The sequence below is a fragment of the Phacochoerus africanus genome, chromosome 3 (genome assembly GCF_016906955.1).
Source record: "Phacochoerus africanus isolate WHEZ1 chromosome 3, ROS_Pafr_v1, whole genome shotgun sequence".
NCBI classification, from domain to species: Eukaryota; Metazoa; Chordata; class Mammalia; order Artiodactyla; family Suidae; genus Phacochoerus; species Phacochoerus africanus.
In genome coordinates this window covers 111,173,193-111,198,217 of record NC_062546.1, presented here as the reverse complement: position 1 = coordinate 111,198,217, position 25,025 = coordinate 111,173,193, and the positions used below count along the sequence as shown (strand labels likewise).

Below are 25,025 nucleotides of genomic sequence, written 5' to 3'. Positions count from 1 at the left end.
CCTGTAGCATATGGCAGTTCCCAGGCTAGGGGTCAAACTGGAGACCTACAGCTGCCGGTCTACACCACAGCCACAGCAACACCAGTTATCAGCCATGTCTGTAACCTACACCACAGCTCACGGCAATGCTGATCCTTTAACCCACTGAGCGAGGCCAGGGATTGAACCAACATCCTCATGGATGCCAGCTGGATTCGTTTCCGCTGAGCCACTAGCGGAACTCCCTAATGATTTATTGTAGAGATCATTTTGCAATGTATACAGATATCAGATCATGCTGTACATGTGAAACCGGTATATGTCAATTATACCTCAATTTTTTAAAAAATGAAATATATTTTCTTTCAATTGATGAATATTGTTTTTTCAAAGATCTACTAAATTATTAGGACAAATACTTAAGTTACTTGAAAACTGATTAATAAACAGAACTTTTAGGTATTTCTTTTGTACTTGGAGCAATGAGAAAAAATTACTAAGATTCTAAGGGCACCAGGACCTCTCAATCAACGGCAGTTTGCCAGGGGGAGAATCTTTATCTATAGAATGCTTTTTACAGGGTGTTTCTGTTGCTGCAGATGATAAACAAGCCTAGAGTCTATGGATTTATGAGGTACAATTCTCTGGACATGTGATACATTCTCTGTAACTGTGAATATAAAACACAGACATTTTACAACCTTAATACTCCCTGCTGTGTGCAGTGACTGCTCACTTCTGCCTCAACCCGGGTTAGAGAAAGCATCCAGATGCAGGAAGGATGTGGGGAGCCTTGCCAGATGTCCGGGCCTCACTCTGCTTTACTGTGCCTTGATGCCTTGTATCTTTAAAACTACTAGGGAGTTCCCTGGTGGCTCAGCAAGTTAAGGATCTGGCATTATATCACTGCTGTAGTGCAGATTTGATTCCTGGCCCAGGACCTTCGGCATGCTGTGGGCATGGCCAAAAAAAAAAAAAAAAAGGAAAGCGGAAAATAAACATATTACTAAAGCTTAATTGGGTAAAGCTTAACTAAAGCTTAACATTACCAAAGCTTAACATTGGGTAAAGTCTCCAAGTGAGGTTTAACAATCCAATCTTCAAATTCATTAGTAATCAGGGACTTTCAGATGAAGACAGCAATATCATTTTACATTCACCAGACTAGCAAAGCACACTTTTAAAACTTAATGATAAAAAGTGTTGGTGAGGAGTTTCCATCATGGCACAGCAGAAATGAATCTGACTAGGAACCCTGAGGTTACAGGTTCGATCCCTGGCCTCAGTGGGTTAAGGATCCAGCGTTGCTATGAGCTGCAGTGTAGGTCGAAGACACAGCTTGGATCCCAAGTTGCCGTGGCATAGGCCAACGAGTACAGCTCTGATACAACCCCTAGCCTGGGAACCTCCATATGCCGTGGGTGCAGCCATAAAAAGCAAAATAAAATAAAAAGTGTTGGTGAGGAGTTCCCTGGTGGCTTGGAGTGTTAAGAATCCAGTGTTGTCACTGCTCTGGCACAGGTTCAATTCCCACCCCAAAGGCACAGACAAAAAAAAAAAAAAAAAAAAAAAGCATTGGTGAGATTACAGAGCAGTACAAAATCTGAAAACACTGAGTTCCCACTGTAGCACGCAGAAACAAATCTGACTAGGAGGATATGGGTTCGATCCCTAGCCTCAATCAGTGGGTTAAGGATCCGGCGTTGCTGTGAGCTGTGGTGTAGGTCACAGACACAGCTCAGATCTGGCATTGCTGCGGCTGTGGTGTACACTGGCAGCTGTAGTTCCAATCTGACCTCAAGTCCAGGAACTTCCATATGTCATAGGTGCAGCCCAAAAAGCAAAGCAAAAAAAAAAAAAAAAATCAGGATAATAGTTACACTCTTTGAAGAAACTGGGGTCCCAAGGTGCTTCTGAGGTTTGGATAAATTCTGTTTCTTACGGCAGGTGGTAGATATGACTTTTTAGTATTAGTGCTCAAAATGTACATATACATTATATACACACTTTTATATACACAATTTTATGTCTGATGTATTTCACAGTTAACTTTTAAGCATTAAAAAAAAAAAAACACTAGAAAGATACACCAAAATCATAACCATAATTAGCACTGCTTCTGGGACTATGGGTAGTGTTTTCCTTTGTGTTTTTCTATTACAGCTTTGGACGTTGACTGTAGTTTTTGAAACTTTTTTTTTAAACTGAATTAACTTATATAAACATAGCACTGTCAAGGATGCCCACTTTCACCACTTTTATTCAGCAGAGTATTGGAAGTCCTAGCCACAGCAGACAAAAGAAATAAAAGGTATCCAAACTGGAAGAGGTAAAATTATCATTATATGCAGATGACATGATACTATATATAGAAAACCCTAAGAACTCCACACAAAAACTACTTGAATTGATCAACGAATTCAGCAAAGTAGCAGGATACAAGAGTAACTTTCAGAAATCAGTTGCATTTCTGTACACTAACAATGAAATATTCAAAAAGGACTATAAAAATACAATACCTTTTAAAATCACAACCTAAAAAACTACATGCTTAGGAATAACCTGATCGAGGAGGTAAAAGACATATGTTGTGAACTATAAAATATTAATCGAGGAAATTAAAGAGCATTCAAAGAAATGGAAAGATATTCCATGCTCCTGGATTGGAAGAATTAATATTGTTAAAATGGCCATACTACCCAAAGCAATCTACAGACTTAATACAATCCTTATCAAAGTACCCATGCCATTTTTCACAGAACTAGAACAAATAATCCAAAAATTTATGTAGAACCATAAAAGACCCAGAATTGCCAAAGGAACCCTGAGGGAAAAAAAAACAAGCAGGAAGCATAACTCCCCCGGACTTCAGACAATATTACAAAGCTACAGTAATCAACACAGTGAAGTACTGCTATAAAAACAGACGTACGGGCCAATGGAGCAGAACAGAGAGCCCAGAAATAAACCCAGGCATCTATGGTCAATTAATCTTCAACAAAGGAGGCAAGAATATAAAATGAGAAAAAGACAGTCTTTCCAGCAAGTGATGCTAGGAAAACTGTACAGCTTCATGTAAATCAATGAAACTAGAACACACCCTCATACCATGCACAAAAATAAACTCAAAACGGCTAAAGGACTGGAGTTCCCATCATGGTGCAGTGGTTAACAAATTCAACTAGGAACCATGAGGTTGTGGCTTCAATCCCTGGCCTTGCTCAGTGGGTTAAGGATCTGGCGTTGCCGTGAGCTATGGTGTAAGTTGCAAACGTGGCTCAGATCCCGTGTTGCTGTGGCTCTGGCATAGGCCAGCAACTACAGCTCCAATTGGACCCCTAGCCTGGGAACCTCCATATGCCATGGGAGCAGCCCTAGAAAAGGCAAAAAGATGAAAAAAAAAAAAAAGGCTAAAGGACTTAAACATGACAAAATAAAACTCCTAGAAGGGAACATAGGCAAAATATTCTCTGACATCAACTGTACAAATGTTTTCTTAGGTCAGTCTCCCAAGGCAACAATATAAAACCAAAAATGAACAAATGGGACCTACTCAAACTTAAAAGCTTTTGCACAGCAAAGAAAACCTTTTTTTTTTTAAAGACAACTTTCAGAATAGGAGAAAATAGTTGCAAACGATGCAGCTGACAGGGGCTTATCTCCAAAATATACAAACAGCTCATATAATTCAACAACAAAAAAACAACCCAATTGAAAAACAGGCAGGAGACCTAAACAGCCATTTCTCCAAAGACAGCATATGGATGGCCAGCATGAGGAACATGAGATGTCTTTCCATTTCTTTGAATCCTCTCTAGTTTCCTTTATTAATGTTTTATGGACTTTCACCTCCTTGGTCAGGTTTGTTCCTAGGTATCTAATTTTTCTGGGTATGATTTTCAAAGCTGTTATTTTAATAGTCCTTTTGTAATATTTTCACTGTTAGTATACAGAAATGCAACTGATTTCTGCATGTTAATCTTGTATCCTGCTACTCTGCTGAATTCGTTTATGAGATCAAGTAGTTTTTGTGTGGCATCCTTAGGGTTTTCTATATATAGTATCATGTCATCTGCACATAGTGACAATTTTACCTCTTCTCTTCCCAATCTGGATACGGTTTCCCCTTTTTGTCTGGTTGCTGTGGCTAAGACTCCAATACTATGTTGAGAGTAGGCATCCTTGTCTTGTGCTAGATTTTAGCAGAAAGGCTTTCAGCTTTTCTCCATTGAGTATTATATTGGCTGTTGGTTTGTCATAAATAGCTTTTATTATGTTGAGATACGTTCCCTCTATACTCACTTTGGTTAAGAGTTTAATCATGAATGGATGTTGGATTTTGTCAAAAGCTTTTTCTGCATCTACTGAGATGATGTGATTTTTGACTTTTCTTATTAACTAATGTGGTATATTACACTGATTGATTTGCATATATTAACTATCCTTGTGAACCTGGGATGAAAGCCACTTGGTCATGGTGTACGGTTTTTTTCATGTGTTGCTGGATTAAATTTGCTAAAATTTTGTTGAGAATTTTTGCTTCTGTATTCATCAAAGACATTGGCTTATAAATTTTTTTATAGTATCTTTAGTTTTGGTATTAGGTTGATGGAAGCTTCATAGAATTGGGAACACTTGGAAGTGTTCCTTCTTCAATTTTGGGGAAGATTTTAGGAAAGATCAGTATAAATTATTTGTATGTTTGGTAGAATTTGCCTGTGAAGCCATCTAGTCCTAGACTTTTGTTTGTAGGGAGGTGTGGGTTTTTGTTTTTGTTTTTTTTTTTAATATTCAACTTCATTTCTAGTAATCGGTCTGTTCAAATGATCTATTCCTTCTTCATTTAGTTTTGATGGGCTGTATGCTCCTAAAAAGTTGTCCATTTCTTCTAGGTTGTCAGACTTGTTGGCATATAATTGTTCATATTCTATGATATTTTGTTTTCTGCAGTTATCAGTTGAGATCTCTCCTTTTTCACCTCTCATTTTATTTGGGTTCTCTCTCTTTTGTTCTAGGTCAATCTGGCCAGAGGTTTGTCGATTTTTTTTTTTTTTACCCTTGCAAATCATGGTTTTATTGATTTTTTTTCTATTGTTTTTTATTTTTAGTCTCTTTAGGGCTGCACCCGTGGCATATGGAAGCTCCCAGGCTAAGGGCTGAATCGGGGCTGTAGCTGCTGGCCTATGCCACAGCCACAGCAATGCAGGATCCTTAACCCATTGAGTAAGGCCAGGGATCAAACCCACATCCTCATGGATGCTAGTCGGGTTTGTTAACCACTAAGCCATGATAGGAACTCCTGTATTGTTTTTTAAAATTTCTATTTTACTGATTTCCTCTCTGATCTTTATGATTTCCTTCCTTCTGCTGACTTTAGGTTTTGTATGCTCTTCTTTTTCTAATTCTTTTAGATGTGATAAATTGAGACTTTTCTCGTTTTTTGAGAATGGCCTGTGTCACTATGAAATTCTTTTAAGAACCTATTTTTGCAGCATCCCATAGGTTTTATATGGTTGTGCTTTCATTGTCATTTGTCTCAAGGTATTTTTTAATTTCCTTTTTGATTTCTTCATTGACCCCTTCGTTTTTTAGTAGCATGTTACTTAGTGTCCATGTAATCAGTTTTTTCTCTTTTCCCATGGTTGGTTTCTAGTTTCATGCCCTTGTGGTCAGAAAAGAAGCTTGAAATAATTTTTTTTTTTTTCTATTTCTTTGGGCCGCTCCCACGGCACATGGAGGTTCCCAGGCTAGGGGTCAAATCGGAGCTGTAGCCACTGGCCTACGCCAGAGCCACAGCAACGCGGGATCCGAGCCGCGTCTGCAACCTACACCACAGCTCACGGCAACGCCGGATCATTAACCCACTGAGCAAGGGCAGGGACCGAACCCGCAACGTCATGGTTCCTAGTTGGATTCGTTAACCACTGCGCCACGATGAGAACTCCCTATTGCTGTATTCTTGTAGTTTTTGTCTGATAAATTCTTTATTTCTCTAAGATATTTTTCTTTTTCTTTTATCTTATATCTATGAGATGATGAATCTATATTAAATTTCTTGCAGTAATCATTCCATGATGTACGTAAGTCAAATCATTATGCTGTACATCTTTTTTTTTTTTTTTTATGGCCACACCCCTGGCATATGGAAGTTTCCAGGTTAGGAACTGAATTCCAACTGCAGCTGCAAACTTCACCATTCTTAACTCACTGCACCACAGCAGGAACTCCCTCCTTCTATTTTAAATGATAATCTTGCTGGGTATAGTATTCTAGGTTACAAACTTTTCCGTAATGGAACTTTGAATATATCTTGCCACTCTCTTCTGGTCTGTAGCATTTCTGGAGAGAAATCAGCCGATAGCCTTATGGAGTTTCCCTTGTAATTAACTCTTTGTTTTGCTCTTGCTGCCTTTAGAATCTTCTCCTTAATTTTTGCCATTTTTATTATAACATGTCTTGCTGTAGGTCTGTCTGGGTTCATCTTCTTGGGAACCCTCTGAAGTTATCTAGATATGTTTCCTTGGGAAATTTTCAGCAATAATTTCTTCTTCAAATACATTTTCAACCCCCTTTTCTCTTTTTCCTCCTTCTGGGATTCCCATTATGCATAGATTGAAATGCTTGATATTACCCCACAGATCTCTTATACTGCTTGCATTTTTTTAATTTGGTTTTTTGTCAGCTGTCCTGATTGGGTGATTTCCATTATTCTATCTTCCAAGTCAATTATTCATGCCTCTGCATTGTTCATTCTGCTGTTCAATGCCTTTAGCTCAGGCTTGCATTGCAGCAAATGAATTTTTAATTTTTCTGGGCTCCTTCTTATAGTTTCTAGTTCCATTTTCAAGTAATCTGCATTACTGTCAGCTGTTCTTAATTCCTTCAGTTTTGTCATTACCTCCTTTTTGAACTTGGTGTCTGTTAGACTGAAGAGTATGTCTCATTGTTGTTCCTTCAGGGGAATTCTCCTGTTCTTTTAACTGAAATGGTTCCTATGCTTCTTCATTTTGCTTTTTTCTTATTCTTAAGAGTTTAAGGAAAATAATTACTGTAGTCTTAAAGGGCTATTTATATGTATAGCTTGTGTGGGTTGACTGTTATTTTAGTGTGAGGGCTGTTTTTGGTTTGGATGCTTGCTGTCTCCATCTTCAGTGTGTGCAGGCTGTTATCCCCTTAACAGAGGGTGTGCAGGTGCATGGCCTTCCCTTGCTTCCAGGGAGGGACAATGGGCCCTGCCTGCAGGCAGTGCCTGGTAGCTAGGCCTTTGGCAGTGGCAGCAAACCACAGGGAGGATGTGGGAAGCACCTAGGGCCCTTGGCAGTAGAAACGGCAGGAAATAAGCATTCCTAGGGAGGTGAGGGCAATGGGTGGTGTTCGGATGCAGGGCTTTCCACAATGGCGATCCCTGAAGTAACTGGGGCAGCAGTTAGGGCTTGTTCACAGGACCCTTAATGGTAGTGGGTCACAACTACCTCTGAAGTCTGAGATGGCTGCAGTGGTTTACACTCACTCCTGTAGCCCATGCAAGAGGTGCCCTGACACTTGAGAGGTTGCATGTCCACAGAAAAACAAGTTTCTATGGCAGTCCCACCTCCACTCCTCTCACACTCTCCAACAATGGTGCCTTGCTTCTCTGGCAGGCCCAGGCCTCCTGCAGCTGAGGCATACACTCTCTAACCTTCTCAGGCTGTTTTCTATGCAGCCTAGTCCTTTTCCCAGAAATGACCTCCAAAGCCTAGGTCTCAGCTGCCAGCCCTAGTCCAAGTGTCTCAGGCTGTGATGCTCTGGGCATTGGTAACAATCATCTATGCAACTCCATCTCTCTGCTTTGTCCTCCTTATACCAGCTGCTGCACTTTTTTTATGATGCTCTGAGACTTCCCCTCTGTCCCTGCTGATCTCCCCATCAGTTAGTGGCCTCTCAGTGTGCAAATCCTTTCCTCTTTTACAGCTCCCTCCCTCTCAGGAGTGCTGGTCCCGTCCTGATTCGGTTTTTCTCTCTTCTCTTTTTTCGCTCCTTTTGTTCTACCCAGGCATGTGGAGGTTTTCTTGCCCTTCTTGGAAGTCTGAGGTTTTCTACCAGTGTTTAGTAGATGTTCTGTGCAAATCATTCTACATGTAGATTTTTTTTTTTTTTTGATGTTTCTGGAAGAAAATAAGCTCCATGTCCTACTCCTCCACCATCTTGATTCCAGCCTACATTTTATATTTCAAATTCTCAGCTTTGACATTATCAAAACATAGCAACATTTCTCATATCATAAATGATAACTACTGGGTTTCTATTTTATCCTTACTCTAAACATTTCCTTATATTATTTACACTTCTATTTCTGGTTTTACTTCATCCTATCCGTCCTCTCCTTTTGCCAGGGACCTTCTAAAGAAAACACTTCAGAACTCCCGGCACATATAGAAAGTATTCAATAAATATTTTTCCCAGAGTCCCCATCGTGGCTCAGTGGAAACAATCTGACAAGCATCCATGAAGATGCAAGTTCGATCCCTGGCCTTGCTCAGTGGGTTAAGGATCTGGCAATGCCACGAGCTGTGGTGTAGTCGCAGATGTGGCTCAGATTCCATGATGCTGTGGCTGTGGTGTAGGCCAGTGACTACAGTTCCAATTCGACCACTAGCCTGGGAACCTCCATGTGCCATGGGTGTGGCCCTAAAAAGATAATCAATCAATCATTTTTCCCTTCCATACATTCTTCGTCTTGAACATGTTAAGATAATCTTTTTTTTTTTTTTTTTTTTGCTTTTTGCTTTTTAGGGCCTCACCCTGTGGCATATTGAAGTTCCCAGGCTAGGGGTCAGATTGGAGCTACAGCTGCTGACCTACACCACAGCCACAGCAACACAGGATCCAAGCTTCATCTGCAACCTGTGCCACAGCTCAAGGCAACACCAGATCCTTAATCCACTGAGTAAGGCCATGGATCAAACCCACATCCTCATGGATGCTAGATGGGCACGTGACTGCTGAGCTACAATGGGAACTTCCCATGTTAAGATAATCTTAACTCCAATTCTTAAACACGAACTGAATAGTTTCCTTCTTGCCAAATTTGCTTCAATTCAGACTATGTAGGTGTCAAACACCAAATGGCTAATGCCTCTCATTTTTTTCTACCCCATTCTACTTTAGTTTCCTCAAGATTAAACTATTTAGGGAGTTCCCGTCGTGGCACAGTGGTTAACGAGTCCAACTAGGAACCACGAGGTTGCAGGTTTGGTCCCTGCCCTTGCTCAGTGGGTTAACGATCCGGCGTTGCCGTGAGCTGTGGTGTAGGTTGCAGACCCGGCTCGGATCCCACGTTGCTGTGGCTCTGGTGTAGGCCGGTGGCTATAGCTCTGATTCGACCCCTAGCCTGGGAACTTCCATATGCCATGGGAGCGGCCCAAAGAAATAGCAAAAAGACAAAAAAAAAAAAAGATTAAACTATTTAGGGAATTACATTACCAAATAAAGTACAAATAAAGATGATAGATGCTAGAGACAAGGTAATAATTATGATACTCAAATATTAAAAAACAATTCAAATATAAATTAACAACTAAATCTACTATAAAAAAATCATTTTAATATTCTCAACTTTAAAATGATAAACATTGAAAATATAACACTGGTTAAATACACACAACTCACTAAGAAACAGTATTACTTACATGATATTATTACTCTTGTGGGCTCTTCCAATGTTTTCACACCAGCGATATTTACAAATATCATAAACCAGTAATTCTTCTGGGAAAAAGTAGTTCCAACGCCGAATTCCTAAAATGTAAACAGTGTTTCTTAAGGTATTATTACTCTGTCATGTAACAGTTAATATAGAATAAAATTATCTTTACCTCCTTTAATGTCATTTTTATTCACCAAAGAGAGAACAAACTGATCAATTTCAAAGTAAGGTGAACACTGAAAACCTTCAATGGTTTCTACTGCAACAGAAAGAAAAGTTAATTATAAATTACAATTGCTAAAAGTTGAGAGTTAAATTTTGACATAAGTTGTTATTTAGGACAATTATGGGTTCTGCATAATTTTTTTTCCACCAGTTTTTTTTTTCCTTCTCTACAATTCGCTTTTTTTTTTTTTCTTTTTAGGGCCACACCTGTAGTATATGCAAGTTCCCAGGCTAGGGGTCAAATTGGAGCTGCAGCTGCCAGCCTATGCCACAGCCACAGGGGATTTGAGCCATGTCTGTGATCTATACCACAGCTCACAGCAATGCCAGATTCTTAACCCACTGGGCAACACCAGGGATTGAACCCACATGCTCATGGATACTAGTTGGGTTAATAATCTGCAAAGCCACAATGAAAACTCCTGCAATTTGTCTTTTAGTCAGTCATGGATTCTTACAAGAAAGCAGGTAAAATTCAAACCTCTCAAGTCAAATGTTAACTAATTTTCATAAAAAGCTTTTATTATCACTTCAACTGCTTTCTTTATTCTGATAAATAGAAAAGCAGTCCTTTCCATCCAGAAGCTGGCCTAGTATTTTCACTGAGGCCTTGCTGTCACTACAAGCTGGCTGGGGACTCCCAGCCCAGCCCTGGTGTTCTCCTATTAATCATAAACTATTTTACAGAACTTCAACATCAGATAAGGCCACTCTGTGGCTATGATGATTTAAGACAAAAATGAGACCACTCTGTAATCATGCCTGAACACAAGACAAGAGAACATTTTCCAAACCACATAAATGACCAAAGCCCATCTATCTTACCTAACAAAGAGCTGCTTGTTCTTTACCAACCATAGCTTTAGTCAGCCGTTCTTCTAAATAAGTTTTATCAAGATATTCAATTATAGAATTATCAGTGACAGCACTCAGTTCAAAACAAACCCACCCTTCCTTGGATATTCATCAAAAGCATGAATCCTACAAGCCCTTTCTAACACCCTTTTACAGCAATGCTGCACGGTCTCCATGGTGTGCACTCTCCACTGTGGCATCTGTAATAAACACAGCTTACTAAGGGCACTGACAATTCAGGTATATTTTCTTGTCTTTTTTTTTTTTTTAGCTATTTCTTGGGCCGCTTCCGTGGCATGTGGAGGTTCCCAGACTAGGGGTCTAATCGGAGCTATAGCCGCTGGCCTATGCCAGAGCCACAGCAACGCAGGATCCGAGCCGGGTCTGCAACCTACACCACAGCTCATGGTAACGCCGGATCATTAACCCACTGAGCAAGGGCAGGGACCAAACCCGCAACCTCGTGGTTCCTAGTTGGACTCATTAACCACTGCGCCACAACGGGAACTCCAATTCAGGTATATTTCCTAAGACTCCAGTGGAATCATTTAGAATAATTTATTTAAAATCTCATCAAAATTTAAAGACAGATAATCTATTTAAAGTAAAGCCTAACTTCACTTGTAAAAATAGTATACCTAATTAAAGACATTTTAGAAAATATATATTTAAAGCAGAAATTGGAGAAATAAACTCCAAACAAATATGTAAAAATAACTATTAAATAACCAGAGGAAAATAAACAGGTAAGAAAATGTTATCCATTTTTTAAAATGAATTTCTGATACTTCACATACAATTTTAATCTTATTATAAATGAGCATTTCCCATATTACATAGAATTTATAAATATAAATTAAATGGCCAAAGAGTATTTTATAGTACATTACCAACCCCATTTTGTGGTACATTTAAGTTTTCAGATTTTCACTATTATAAATGATAGCCCAAAATACGTGTATAAAAATACTTACTGAAGAGTTTATTTATGATAGCTTAGAAAAAGACCTATATTTTCTTCAGTACAGGAATGAAGAACATGTATATTTTTAACAAAACTATATGGTCATTAAAAGAATGAGGAAACTCTACACTTACCAAAATATAGGAAAAGCTCTACTTGCAATAGTAAACTATTAATATTAACAGTGGTTACCCATCTCTGACTGTGGACAGAGGGATGAAGAGAACTTTCAGGTTTTTTTCTTTATGTTTATTTTATTTAAAAAAATCCACATTATCTTAATATTTTCCCCCAAAACAACATAAAATAAAAATTAGTGAATAAGCTTTAAAACACATTTTTATACTGTCCCCATTTTGGATAGAAACTCAGTTGTTCTGAAGGACCAATACATATGAATACTTGAGATTTAATTTTCTTAAAGTCTGTAATCCTTAAATTTTCATAGGAAATTGCTTTCTTAAAATTACCTGAAGTATTGGTACTATTAAAATACTCAAGTCGTTTTTGTTGAGGTGTGTCGCATGTCAGAATTCGTAAAGTATCTGAGAATCTGAAGAAGAAAATATGAACAACAAAATAACATCATGTTAGAATTAAAGAGATGTGATTACAGAAAGGGTACCATTTCAAATAGTTCCATAATAAAATCCACTCTTCGACAGCTAACCATCTATGTCATATTTGCCTACAAAAACACCAATCCTATCCATAGAAAAAAAGAGCAGTTTGGTGATCATTCAAAATACTTCCCTCAACTACAGAGTGATTCAGAAGACTCCAGGACTACTGAAGCTACAGAATGAAGTATCTAATTCATTCCTCAAACATATAGAGCCTTTGAAATTTTTGTTAACAAGGATTTTAAAAGTCTGAATAACAGGAAGAAAAAAGAAGGAAAGAGGAATGAAAACAAGCAAAAGGAAAACAGATTAACTGAAAGAAAAAGACTTTCATAACCATAAATAATTTAGCCTTTATTTCAAGAGGTAAAATACCTGATATTTAGTTGGATACACAAAAGATAATTAAGGAATTTCCACTGTGGTTCATAAACCCAACTAGTATCTATAAGGATGCAGGTTCTATCCCTGGCCTTGCTCAGTGGGTTAAGGATCACTGCCGTGAGCTATCGTGTAGGATGCAGAGGCAGTTCAGATCCTGTGTGGCTGTGGTACAGGCTGGCAGCTGCAGCTCCAATTTGACCTCTAGCCTGGGAACTTACACATGCTACATGTGCAGCCCTAAAACAACAACAACAACAAAGCTTAAAAAAAAAGGCAATTAAGGTAGTCCCACTCAGCAGAACTTTCCACTTCTGTAAAATTAATGTTTAAACTATAAAAGAAAAGGGATTTGGTAACTAGGAGATTACCTCTACTTCAGGCTGTATTAGAAGCCAACTGCATTGCTTTTCTCATATAATCTGACCTTATTCTGGTGCCAAAAGTGGGCAGCAAAAATCATCTAATTTTTAGGACCATATTACTTCCAGAATCTCAGATACAACTAACAACTAACATTTACTGAGCAGATGTCATGTGCCAGACTCTGTTGTAAACACACACATAGATAGTTCTCACTTATTTAATCCTCATAATTCTATAAAACAGATGTTAATATTATTTCCATTTTAAAGGTAAGGAAACTATGATGTTACTTCTCAGATCTGCTATGGAAACTCAAACAGTCCAGATAATATATAAAGAAAAGCAAACCATCTCCACCCTCCTGAATAACCACCATCAAGTGGACATGTGGATACACCTTTCCCTGTTGCAGTTTATTTTCAATATTTTTATTAAAATTTATTCTATGGAATTTCTCTATAAAATTATATCTAGGGAGTTCCCATTGTGACTCAGTGGGTTAAGACCCAACATAGTCTCTGTGAGGATGCAGGTTTGACCCCAGCCTCATTCAGTGGGTTAAGGATCTGGAGTTGCTGCAAGCTGCAGCATGAGTCACAGATGCAGCTCAGATCGGGTGTTGCTGTGGCTGTGGCAGAGGCCTCAGCTGCAGCTCCCATTCAACCCCTCGCCTGGGAACTTCCATATCCCACAGGTGTGGCTGTAAAAAAAAGAAAAAAGAAAAAAAATTATGTCTAGGGAAGGCAAAGGAAAACAATCAGACCAAGTTAATTTAGTCTGATCTTTAACCACATTTCTTGCACTAAAAAACTGCCAGCCCAGAATGAAGGCAAATATTTCTGTTGAAAGATGTCTTTCATACCTTAAAAAAAGACTAAAACATGGGAATTTATGTGTTCAATAATAGAACTGACAATAAATCTGAGTATTATCAATAAATGGAAAATCACATAGACATAAAAAGTTATTTGTAATTTATTGTTGGCAAATTATTAACTTGACAAATATTCATGATATAATGTTGAGTGGATAAAACAGGTGACATAACCATATAAATAATGATCTCAAGAAATATGTTTTGAATAGAGAAGCAATGTAAATTATATTTCTGTATGTGCATGTATAAAAAGAAAATTAAATGTTAACAGTAATTACATTCCCAAATGCAATACAAATAATTTTTATTTCCTTTTTTATAGAATGATAATCATTTTAGTAAAACTGGAAAGGATATCAAATATAATCATAAAAGGATGTAAAAAAATGAGTGGTTAAAAAATAACTTTCACTATTATTTTTTAGTTAATGGACAAAAAACAGTTAACTCAGAATTTAAAGAAATGACCTTCTTTTACTCAAGAAAATTTATATAATTTGCATTTTAGTAATATACAATGCTGTTGCTTAATAAATATTCACAAACACACAATGGTTCAATTCTAGTCCTGTGTACCTGACATTGCTGACCAAAGAAGAAAGGAAATACTGATTTTCCTTGGAAACATTCTTCGATTGTATAGGACAAAATCTGTTATCTTCAGCAACCTCCAAAGCCACATACTTTCCTATTTTTGATGATTTATACAGCCGAAAGTTTCTGTTCCTTGTATAAACTCCTACATCAAAAATTAATAAAACAGTATGAATACATGTTTTCAGTGATTTATTGTTTCAAAGAGCTTCCCCCCCTTCCCAATTTTTGGCCATACCCATTGCATATGGAAGTTCCCAGGCTAGGGATGGAGTCTGAGCTGCATCTGTGATCTATGCCACAGCTGTGGGAACGCCAGATCTTTAAACCACTGTGCCAATGGCAGAACTTCTCAGTTATTTGTTTTTATAGTCAGCAAATATTAAATTAACTTTGTACAGCATTATTAGAAAAAACTGGTTTTCATTCAAGATGGTGACATATGAAGATCCTAACTCTACCTTCTTCCATGGACACAATGAAACTACAGCTATATGGAAAAATTTCCTGTGGAAAAAACCTAAAAACTGGTGAGGCAACCGGTTCACATCAGGCAGATGAGGGGGAAATCACATCACAGCAGATAAGAAAAGCTGAGACACTCTAGCCAGAAACCACACCCCAGGCAGCACACAGTGGGAAAAGAAATCAAACCTGGAACTTTTTAAGGAGCAAAGGGTTCATACCCCACATCATGCACCTCAACTATTATGACCAGCACTTCAGAGATGTGGCTCCCAAACACCTGGATTTGAAGATCAACTGCACTCAAGCCCATGACATCCACAGGGTTATGAAAACTGAGGATGGGCCCATAAAGAGCTCACATGTAGAGTTACCTGCCCCAGGATAGGATGCAGAAGCAGCCCTTGAAAAGTGCCCATTCGTTATGTGAAAGACTCATTTGCTAATGTTAAAGCACTGGTCCCAGGGGCAAAGTCCTGCTAAGATGTTCTCTGAGGATGGAGGCTTGTGAGTTCCAACTTCTTCCTCTCCTTCTGCCTTGCTAAAGCCAAAAGGAGCATCTTTTTTTTTTTTTTTTTTAAATCAGTGGGTACCACCTTCACATCCTCCCCCCAGCTTACTCTGGCCAGTGCATACCATCTCTGTGCCCCCCCACCATGCTCCAGAGTTCCAGCATCTCTGATGGGAGCTTCTGTACATATCTGTGCCTTGGTTGTCACATCTGGTGACAGTTTCTGTGACTACAACCCAGGGGCTATCCCTTAATCTGGCTCTGGAGGCTGGAGAAACTTGTGATCCTGGGTCACACAAAGCTGTAACAATCAGAAAGATAGCTTTTGCTAAATTATCACTTCCTGAGTACTGCTCAGAGAGCAGACTTAAACACACCCCAGTCTTTCTGATAAAGAGGCGTATTTGCTTGTCTAGGAGCTCAGGGGCCCATGGAGAGACTCTCAGGAAAATGGAAGCCAGTGGACACCATATTTGCACTCTCCCTCTACCTCACAACAGCTCACCAGTATCTCTCAGAAAGTAGCTTAAACACTCATCTGGAGCCCCAATTTTTGCAACTCTGACCCAGCTAGACTGCCTCACTCTCCTGACTAGTAGGGCTTAAGTTTGTGGTCCCAAAGAAGTGCATATATTTGCATTCTTTAAAAGTTGCTGCTTGGGGAGTTCCCTGGTGGTCTAGGACTTAGGATTTGGTGTTGTCACTGCTACAGCTCAGGTTCAATGCCTGGTCTGAGAACTGAGATCTCACATCAAACTGCTGTAATGCTGTGGCAGAAACAAAACAAAACAAAACCTTCTGCTTGATGGTCTGGCTTCCAATCAGCTTGAATCTTAGGTGCTGACTGAGATCTTCCCCTTTGGGACACTGACTGGTCTTGATACACACTCAACTCTTAGAAGCTATTAAAATAAAACAGGATGCTTGGACAACCACTCTAAGGTGCAAGACAACATGAGCTAGGACAGGATTGAGTAATCAAGTTCACCCACACAAGGCCAACTGAGAAAGGTGGCTGTTTCTCCTAATGGATAGAAACCAACACAGAGTCAAGCAAAATGAAAAAACAGAGGAATATGTTCCAAATGAAAGAACAAGACAAAACCTCAGGGGAAAAATCCCAATGAAATAGAGAAAAGTAATATACCTGATAATGAAGTCAAAATAATGTTCATAAATATTCTCACTGAACTTGAGATAGAGTGGAGAAACACAGTGAGAATTTCAACAAAGAGAGAAAATATAATAAGTACCTAAAATAAGTCATGGTTGAAGAATACCACAACTGAAGTAAAAAATACATTAGACGGGTTCAACTGCAGACAAGACGAAAGAGAAGAGAGGATCAGTGAACTCAAACAGAGGGCAGAGGAACTCAATCAGAGCAGCAAAAAAGAAAAGAATGAAAAAAAGTGAAGATGCTTAAGGGATTTATGGGACAACATCAAGTAGACCAACATTCACATTAAAGGAGTCCTACAAGTGAAAAAGAGAGAATGGAACAGAAACATTTTTGAGGAAATAATGGCTGAAAACATCCCTAACGTGGGGAAGGAAACAAACATACAGATATAGAAATCCCAGAGAGTTTCAAACAAGATCAACCCAAACAGACCCAGACCAAGAACATTATAATTAAAATGTCAAAAATTAAAGACAAGGAGAAATCTTTTTTTTTTTTTTTTGGTCTTTTCCAGGGCCATGCCCACAGCATATGGAGGTTCCCAGGCTAGGGGTCTAATCAGAGCTGTAGCCACTGGCCTACACCAGAGCCACAACAACAGAGAATCCAAGCCGTGTCTGTGGCCTACACCAAGCTCACAGCAACACCGGATCCTTAACCCACTGAGTGAGGCCAGGGATCAAACACACAACCTCATGGTTCCTAGTCAGGTTTGTTAACCACTGCGCCACAGTGGGAACTCCCAAGGAGAAATCTTACAAGCATCAAGAAAAAAAATGTGTTACATACAAGGGAACCCTCATAAAACTATCTGCAGATTTTTCAGCAGAAATGATGCAGGCCAGAAGGGAGTGGTATGATACATTCAATCTGGTTAACAGAAAAAAAAACCTCCAACCAAGAATATTATACCCAGCAAAGTTACCATTTATAACTGAAGGATAAATGGTTTTCCAGACAAGTAAAAGCTAAAGGAATTCGTCACCCCAACCAGCCTTGTAGAAAATATTAAAGGGACTTCCTTGAACTAATAAAAGAAGACATATGAAAGTCTAAATCTCACTGGTAAAGGTAAATATACAGTAAAGGTAGTGGATTAAGATTTATAAAATTAGTGAAGGCTCAGTGAATACAAAAGTAGTAAAAATAACTACAGTAATTAGTTAAGGAATAAATAAGATGTAAAATGCGACATCAAAAATGGGGGGGGTGGAGTTTCCATCGTGGCTCAACATTTAACAAACCCAACTGGTATCCATGAGGATGTGAGTTCAATCCCTGGCCTCACTCAGTGGGTTTGGGATCTGGCATTGCCCTGAGCTGTGGTGCAGGTTGCAGATGCAGCTCCGATCAAGTGTTGCTATGGCTGTGGTGTAGGCTGGCAGCTGTAGCTCCATTCAACCCCTATCCTGGGAACTTCCATAGGCTGCAGGTGTGGCTCTAAAAAGACAAAAAAAAAAAAATGGGGGGGTGTAATAAAAATTTAGAGATGTAGAAAGTGCTCAAACTTAAGTTATTATTAACTTAAACAGACTGTTATAAATACAGGCTATTATATGTAAGCCTCATGGCAAAAAAAACTATAGTAGACACACAAAATGACAAAAGGAAACTAAGCATAGAACTAGGGAAAGTTATCAAACCACCAAGGTAGAAAGCAAGAACACTAGAAAGGAACACAGGCAACAAAAGTCAGCAGAAAACTATTAACAATATGGCAATAACTGCATACCTATTGATAATTACTTTAAATGTAAATAGACTAAATTTTCCAAAAGATACAAGGTGGTTAAATGGATTAAAAAAAAAAAAAAGACCTATCTATATGCTACCTACAAAAGATGCACTTCAAATGTAAGCACATACACAGGCTGAAAGTGAAGGGGTGGAAAAGGATATTCCAAGCAAATGGAAACAAAAACAAAGCTCTAAGGGCTATACTTATATCAGACAAAATAGACTTAAAAAGAAAGACTATAATAGGAGGAGGAAGAGGATGGCAGAGTAGCAGGACCTGAGACTCACCTACTTCTACAAGTACACTGAAAATACATCTACATGTGGAACTATTCATACAGAAAATTTACTAAAAACTGACAAAAGACCTGGGGATTATGATAAAGCAGGAAAAACTTCATGAAACCAGACAGGACAAAAGAAAGAAGAAAGAAGTGAAAGGAAGCAAGATGGGTACAGCTCCCCTTTTCCAGCTCCCCTCCTAGGGGTGCAAGTATCTGCACTCCTAGGAGGGGAGCTGGAAAAAGGAAAAGCTCCTATACCCTAGGAGGTTCCCCGACCAGCGAAGAGATCAGCCAAGATGGGGGAACTCTAGAAAATCGGTGTGAAGCAGTTATAATGGAAACAATCTTCCATGAACGGTCGGTGCTATGGGTAACCATATGTGGGTGCCAGGTGTCAGGAACTAAAACTCTGGCCTTAGAGATGACACTCAAAGAGAGTGTTTGGCTGTGCAAAAACAGCCTGGAGAGACTGGAGTATAGGGTGAACACAATTGAGAGCGTTTAAGTAGAGGCAACCCAGTCAGACTTAGAAGCTAGATGCCATTGTTTGGGGGTGCTGGAAGGAAGGCACAGGATCTACCACTAGAGCCTGGTTCCCGTCAGGCACTTTCTTAAGCTGCAGTACACTTTCTGCTTCAGTGGCTGCCTAGCAACAGCTGGGAAATAAGCCCTGCCCTCAGGGCTACAGAGTTGTTGGAGCAGGTGGAGGAGTAACTGCCTGAAGGAATAATACAAGCTTCCAGCTCTGGCAGGTGGCCCCCACACTAGAGCCAGCAGCAGCACCCATTCTCTGCAAGAGCTGCAAACTGTCCAACCAGGGAAAAAATACTGCAGCTCTGCCCAATATCCACAAATCTATCAATGTGATACACCACATCAAAAAACTGAAGAATGAAAACCACATGATCATCTCAATATATGCAGAAAAAGCTTTTGACAAAAATCAACACCCATTCCTGATAAAAACTCTCCAGACAGCAGGCATAGAGGGGAACTACCTCAATATAATAAGAGCCATTTATGACAAACTGAGAGCTAACATCATTCTCAATGACAAACAACTGAGAGCATTTCCACTAAGATCAGGAACAAGACAAGAATGTTCACTTTTACCAATGTTATTCAACATAGTTTTAGAACTCCTAGCCATGGCAATCAGAGAAGAAAAAGAAATAAAAGGAATCCAAGTTGAGAAAGAAGAAGTAAAACTATCACTGTTTGCAGATGACATGATACGATACCTAGAAAATCCTAAAGACTACCAGAAAAATGTTAGAGCTCATCAATGAATTTGGTAAAGTTGCAGGATACAAAATCAATACACAGAAATCAACAACATTTCAATATATTAACAATGAAAAACCAGAAAGAGAAATTAGGGAAAGCATACTATTTACCATCACTATCAAAAAGGGTAAAATACCTAGGAATAAACCTACCTAAAGAGATAAAAGACCTCTACTCTGCAAACTATAGGACACAGATGAACAAAATCAAAGATGACACAAATAGATGGAAAGACATACCATGCTCTTGGACTGGAAGAATCAATATAGTCAAAATGACATACTACCTAAGGCAATCTACAGAATCAATGCAATTCCCATAAAATTACCAATGACATTCTTTTTTTTTTGTCCTTTTTTTGTCGTTGTTGTTTTTGTTGCTATTTCTTGGGCTGCTCCCGCGGCATATGGAGGTTCCCAGGCTAGGGGTCTAATCGGAGCTGTAGCCACCGGCCTATGCCAGAGCCACAGCAATGCAGGATCCAAGCCGCGTCTGCAACCTACACCACAGCTCACGGCAACGCCGGATCGTTAACCCACTGAGCAAGGCCAGGGACCGAACCTGCAACCTCATGGTTCCTAGTCGGATTCGTTAACCACTGCGCCACGACGGGAACTCCACCAATGACATTCTTTACAGAACTAGAACAAAATATTTTAAAATTTGTATGAAAACACAAAAGACCTTGAATAGCCAAGGAATATTGAAAAGAAAAAAATGGAACTGGAGGAATCAGGCTCCCTGGCTTCAGACTATACTACAAAGCTACAACCATCAAAACAGTGTGATGCTGGGGGGGGGGACCAGAAATACAGAAATACAGATCAGTGGAACAGGATAAAAGCCCAAAACAAATCCAAGCACTTATGGTCAAAGGAAGAAAACACATACAATGCAGGAAAGACAATCTCTTCAATAAATGGCGCTAGGAAAACTGGACGGCAGCATGTAAGAGAATGAATTTAGAAAAGTTTCTAACACCATACACAGAAATAAACTCAAAATGGATTAAAGACCTAAATGTAAGGTCAGGTACTATAAAACTCCTAAAGGAAAACATAGGGCATAACACTCTTTGACATAAATCACAGGAACATCTTGTTTGATCCACTTCCTAGAATAATGACAATAAAGACAAAAATAAATGAATGGGACCTAATTAAACTCAAAAGCTTCTGCACAGCAAAGAAACCACTAAAAAAATAAAAATACAACCCACAGAATGGGAGAAAATCTTTGCAGGTAATTCAACAGACAAAAGTTTAATCTCCAAAATATACAAACAAGCATACAACTAAACAACAACAACAAAAAATTAACCCAATCAAAAAATGTCTAGAAGACCTAAATAGATTTTTCTCCAAAGTATATAGATGGCCAGCAGGCACATGAAAAACATCCTCAACATCACTGATTATTAGAGAAATGCAAGTCGAAACCACCATGAGGTATCACCTCACACCAGTTACAGGGGCCATCAACAAAAAAAACGGATGCTGGAGAGGATGTGGAGAAAAAGGAACCCTCCTATACTGTGGTAGGAATGTAAATTGGTATAAACACTATGGAAAACAGTATGTAAATACCTCAGAAAACTAAATATAGAACTACCATATGGTCCAGCAATCCCATGCCTCGGCATATATATACAGACAAAACTTTCTCTGAAAAAGAAACATGTACCTGTGTGTTCAGTGCAGCACTATTCACAACAGCCAAGATATGGAAACAACCTAAACATCCATCAATAGATGAATGTATTAAAAGATGTGGTACACATATACAATGGAATACTATTCAGCCATAAAAAGGACAAGATAACGCCATTTGCAGCAACATGAATGCAACTACAGACTCATACTAAGTGAAATAAGTCAGAAAGAGGACGACGAAATACCATATATCACTTATATGTGGACTCTAAAGCATGGCACAAATGACCTATCTACAAAACAGAAACAGATCATGGACAAGGAGGGCAGACTTGTGTTTGCCAGGGGGGAAGTGGGAAAAGAGGGGGACTGACAAGGGAGTTTGGAGTTGGTAGATGCAGACTGTTACGTTTAGAACAGATGGGTGATGGGGTCCTGCTATATAGCACAGGGAACTCTATCCAGTCTCTTGAGTAAGAACCTGATGGAGGAGTTCCTGGCACAGCTCAGCAGAAATGAATCTGACTAGTATCCGTGAGGACATGGGTTCCCTGGCCTCACTCAGTGGGTTAAGGATGCGTCACTGCATGAGTTATGGCATGGGTTGCAGACAAGGCTTGGATCTGGCCTTGCTGTGGTTATAGCACAGGCTGGCAGCTGCAGCTCTGATTCGACCTCCAGCCTGGGAACCTCCAAATGCCTCGAATACAGCCCTAAAAAGACACCCCCCCAAAAAGAAAAGAGTGTGTCTAGGTGGCTGGGTCACTTGGTCACCTTGCTATAGAGCAGAAATTGAAGGAACATTGCAAATCAACTATACCTTAATAAAAATTTTAAAAAAATACACTCTTCCACCTGAAAAAAAAAAGAGACAAGGGTACTACATAATGATAAAGGAAAAGGGGTCAATACAAGAAGAGGATAACATTTGTAAATGTTTGTTTTCACTCAACAGAGGAGCACCTAAATATATAAAGCAAATATTAACAAATGCAAAGGGAGAAAAGATAGCAATATAATTAAAGTAGAAAAATTTAATACCCCATTTACATCAATGGAAAGAGTATCCAAAAAGAAAATCAATAAGCATTAGCCTTAAAGGACATATTAGATCAAATGGACTTAACATAACATTCCATACAAAAGGAACAGAATATACATTCTTCTCAAATCACATGGAACCTTCTCCAGAATAGATCATATGTTATGCCACAAAGCAAGTCTTAAATTTAAAAAGACTGAAATCATATCAAGCATCTTTTCTGACCACAAATGGTGTGAAACTAACAGCTAATTAAAAGAAAACTTGGAGGTGGATCAAGATGGCAGAGGAGTAAGACGTCATGCTCATCTTCATAAACACATCAACATGTAAAACAACTCGCACAGAACATCTACTGAATGTTGGCAGAAGAACTTAAACCGCCAAAAAGGGCAAGAAATTCTTGACATAATGGGGTAGAACAAAAGAAAAAGAGAGAGAGAGAGAAAAGGAATCAGGACAGGACCAGCATTCCTGAGGGAGCTGTGAAGGAGAAAAGGAACCCACACCCTGGGAAGCCACCTAACTGACTGGGAAATTAGCCAAGACGGAGGGACCTCAAAGTTGCCAAGAAAATCACAGCAGCTGGACTGAGGAGGGCAAAGTAGAGTGAGAGCAGCACAGATCATCTGCACCACCGCCCTAGACACCACAGCCTGAGATGCTCGGACAGGGGCTGGGCGCTGAGACTTAGGCTCTTGGAGGTCAGTCCCTGGGAGAGGACTAGGGCTGTCTGTGTGGGAACAGCCTAAGGAGCACTGTGCCACTGGCAGGGGAGTGGTGTGCTATGGGCTGGGGAGTGGAACGCCAAGGCAGAGGGAACCCAGGAGAAGGTCTGGGCCTGCAGGAGAAGCAAGGTGCCATTGTTGGGGAGGGCAAGAGGAGGAGGGCAGACTGCCATAGGAATCTCCCTGCGCAGGCACGCACGTGCAGGCTCTCAGATGGCAGGGCACCTCCAGTACAGGTTACGGGTGGCAAGAAGCCACTTGCTCAGGCTACAGGAACTGGGCACTTCTTGTGCAGGCTACAGGTGGCTGGGCACCTCTTGTGTGCACTAAGGGCATCAGGGGGCTAAGTGCAACATGTTGCCTCTTGTGGGATTTACAGGCAGCAGGGATGGACCGTGGTGGTCATCTCAGAGGCTAGAGGGAGGCGTGACCTGCCAGCACTAGGAGCCTGTGAGTGGGCTCCACCTGCAGCCGCAGTCACCTCAGGGGTCAGCAAAAAAAAAAAAAAAAAAGAGGGCACTGGAACCATGCACCACATGTTATTACTTTCACCCCCTGGGAACACACTCACCCTTCAGCTGCCACTGCCAAACACTCTGGACAGCACCCAGATGCTTGATCCACTGTCCCTTCCCAAGACCCTACAACTAGGAGCAGATGGTACAGCACCTCCTGTGTGGGCCAAGCGGGACAGAGTGCTGCTTGTGTGCCCTGCAGGTGGTGGGCAAAGCACTGCAGTTATCTCTGACTCCAGAGGTGGGTGTGGCCTGCTACCACTGGAGATCCCTGAGCAGGAACCACTTGCAGCCCCAACCACCTCAGAGGGCACTATAGAGGAGGCCACTGTGAAGGAACACCACCTATTGTTGCTCTTACTCCCCTGGGAGCACAACCACCCTGCTGCTGCCACTGCCAAATGCTCTGGGCAGTGCCCAGACACTTGATCTCTGTCCCTTCCCGGGAACCTACAAGTAGGAGCAGCTGGTTCAGTACCTTCCTGTGGGGGCTAAGTGAGATGGGGTGATTCTTGCATGGTTTGCAGGTGGCAGGAGCAAACCACTGCAGTTATCACTGACTCCAGAGGAGGGTGTGGCCCGCTACCACTAGGGGTCCCTGAACAGACACCACTTGTGGCTCTAATCACCTCAGATGAGGGCATTGCATTCTAACACTACCTGTTGTTACTCTCACTCCCCTGGGAACTCACACACCTGCTGCTGCCACAACCAAATGCTCTGTGCACCTTGTAAATCTGCCTAAGGCTCATTACCACTTCCCAGAGCCCTGCAACTAGGAGTAGGTCACCTTCCTGCAGGTCCTTGCTGCTGTTAAGAGCCCAGCAACCAGGCATTGAAACCTAGCCCTACCCATTGCCTCCTTCTCTCTGGAAACACTCTCAGCACCCTGGGGATAACAGCCTGCTCACACCAAAGAAAGAGAGCAAATATTCAAACTTCCACGCAAAAAATAAATAGTAACCCCCCACAAAATACAAAGAGGTGCTCTTGCATAGAAATAGCCCTCCAAGACTACAGTTTGGCTTCCCTAAACTCACGGAAAAAAGAAAAACATAAGCAAGACAAAGAA

The 25,025-nt window shown here is 40.2% G+C and overlaps 1 protein-coding gene across 5 annotated transcripts in view; it reads right to left on the bottom strand.

The window, feature by feature from the left end:
* PRIMPOL (primase and DNA directed polymerase) overlaps window positions 1–25,025 on the bottom strand; it is a 57,572-nt gene that overhangs the window by 6,447 nt on the left and 26,100 nt on the right. For 4 of the 5 annotated variants that reach the window (XM_047772336.1, XM_047772337.1, XM_047772338.1 and 1 more), the window contains exons 8-11: window positions 14,532–14,694; window positions 12,179–12,261; window positions 9,834–9,923; window positions 9,648–9,756 (exon numbers count right to left, since the gene is read on the bottom strand). In XM_047772336.1, the coding sequence (XP_047628292.1) occupies window positions 9,648–9,756; window positions 9,834–9,923; window positions 12,179–12,261; window positions 14,532–14,694 (445 nt within the window). The remainder of the gene's footprint in view (window positions 1–9,647; window positions 9,757–9,833; window positions 9,924–12,178; window positions 12,262–14,531; window positions 14,695–25,025) is intronic. The other variant, XM_047772340.1, reaches the window with a different exon arrangement.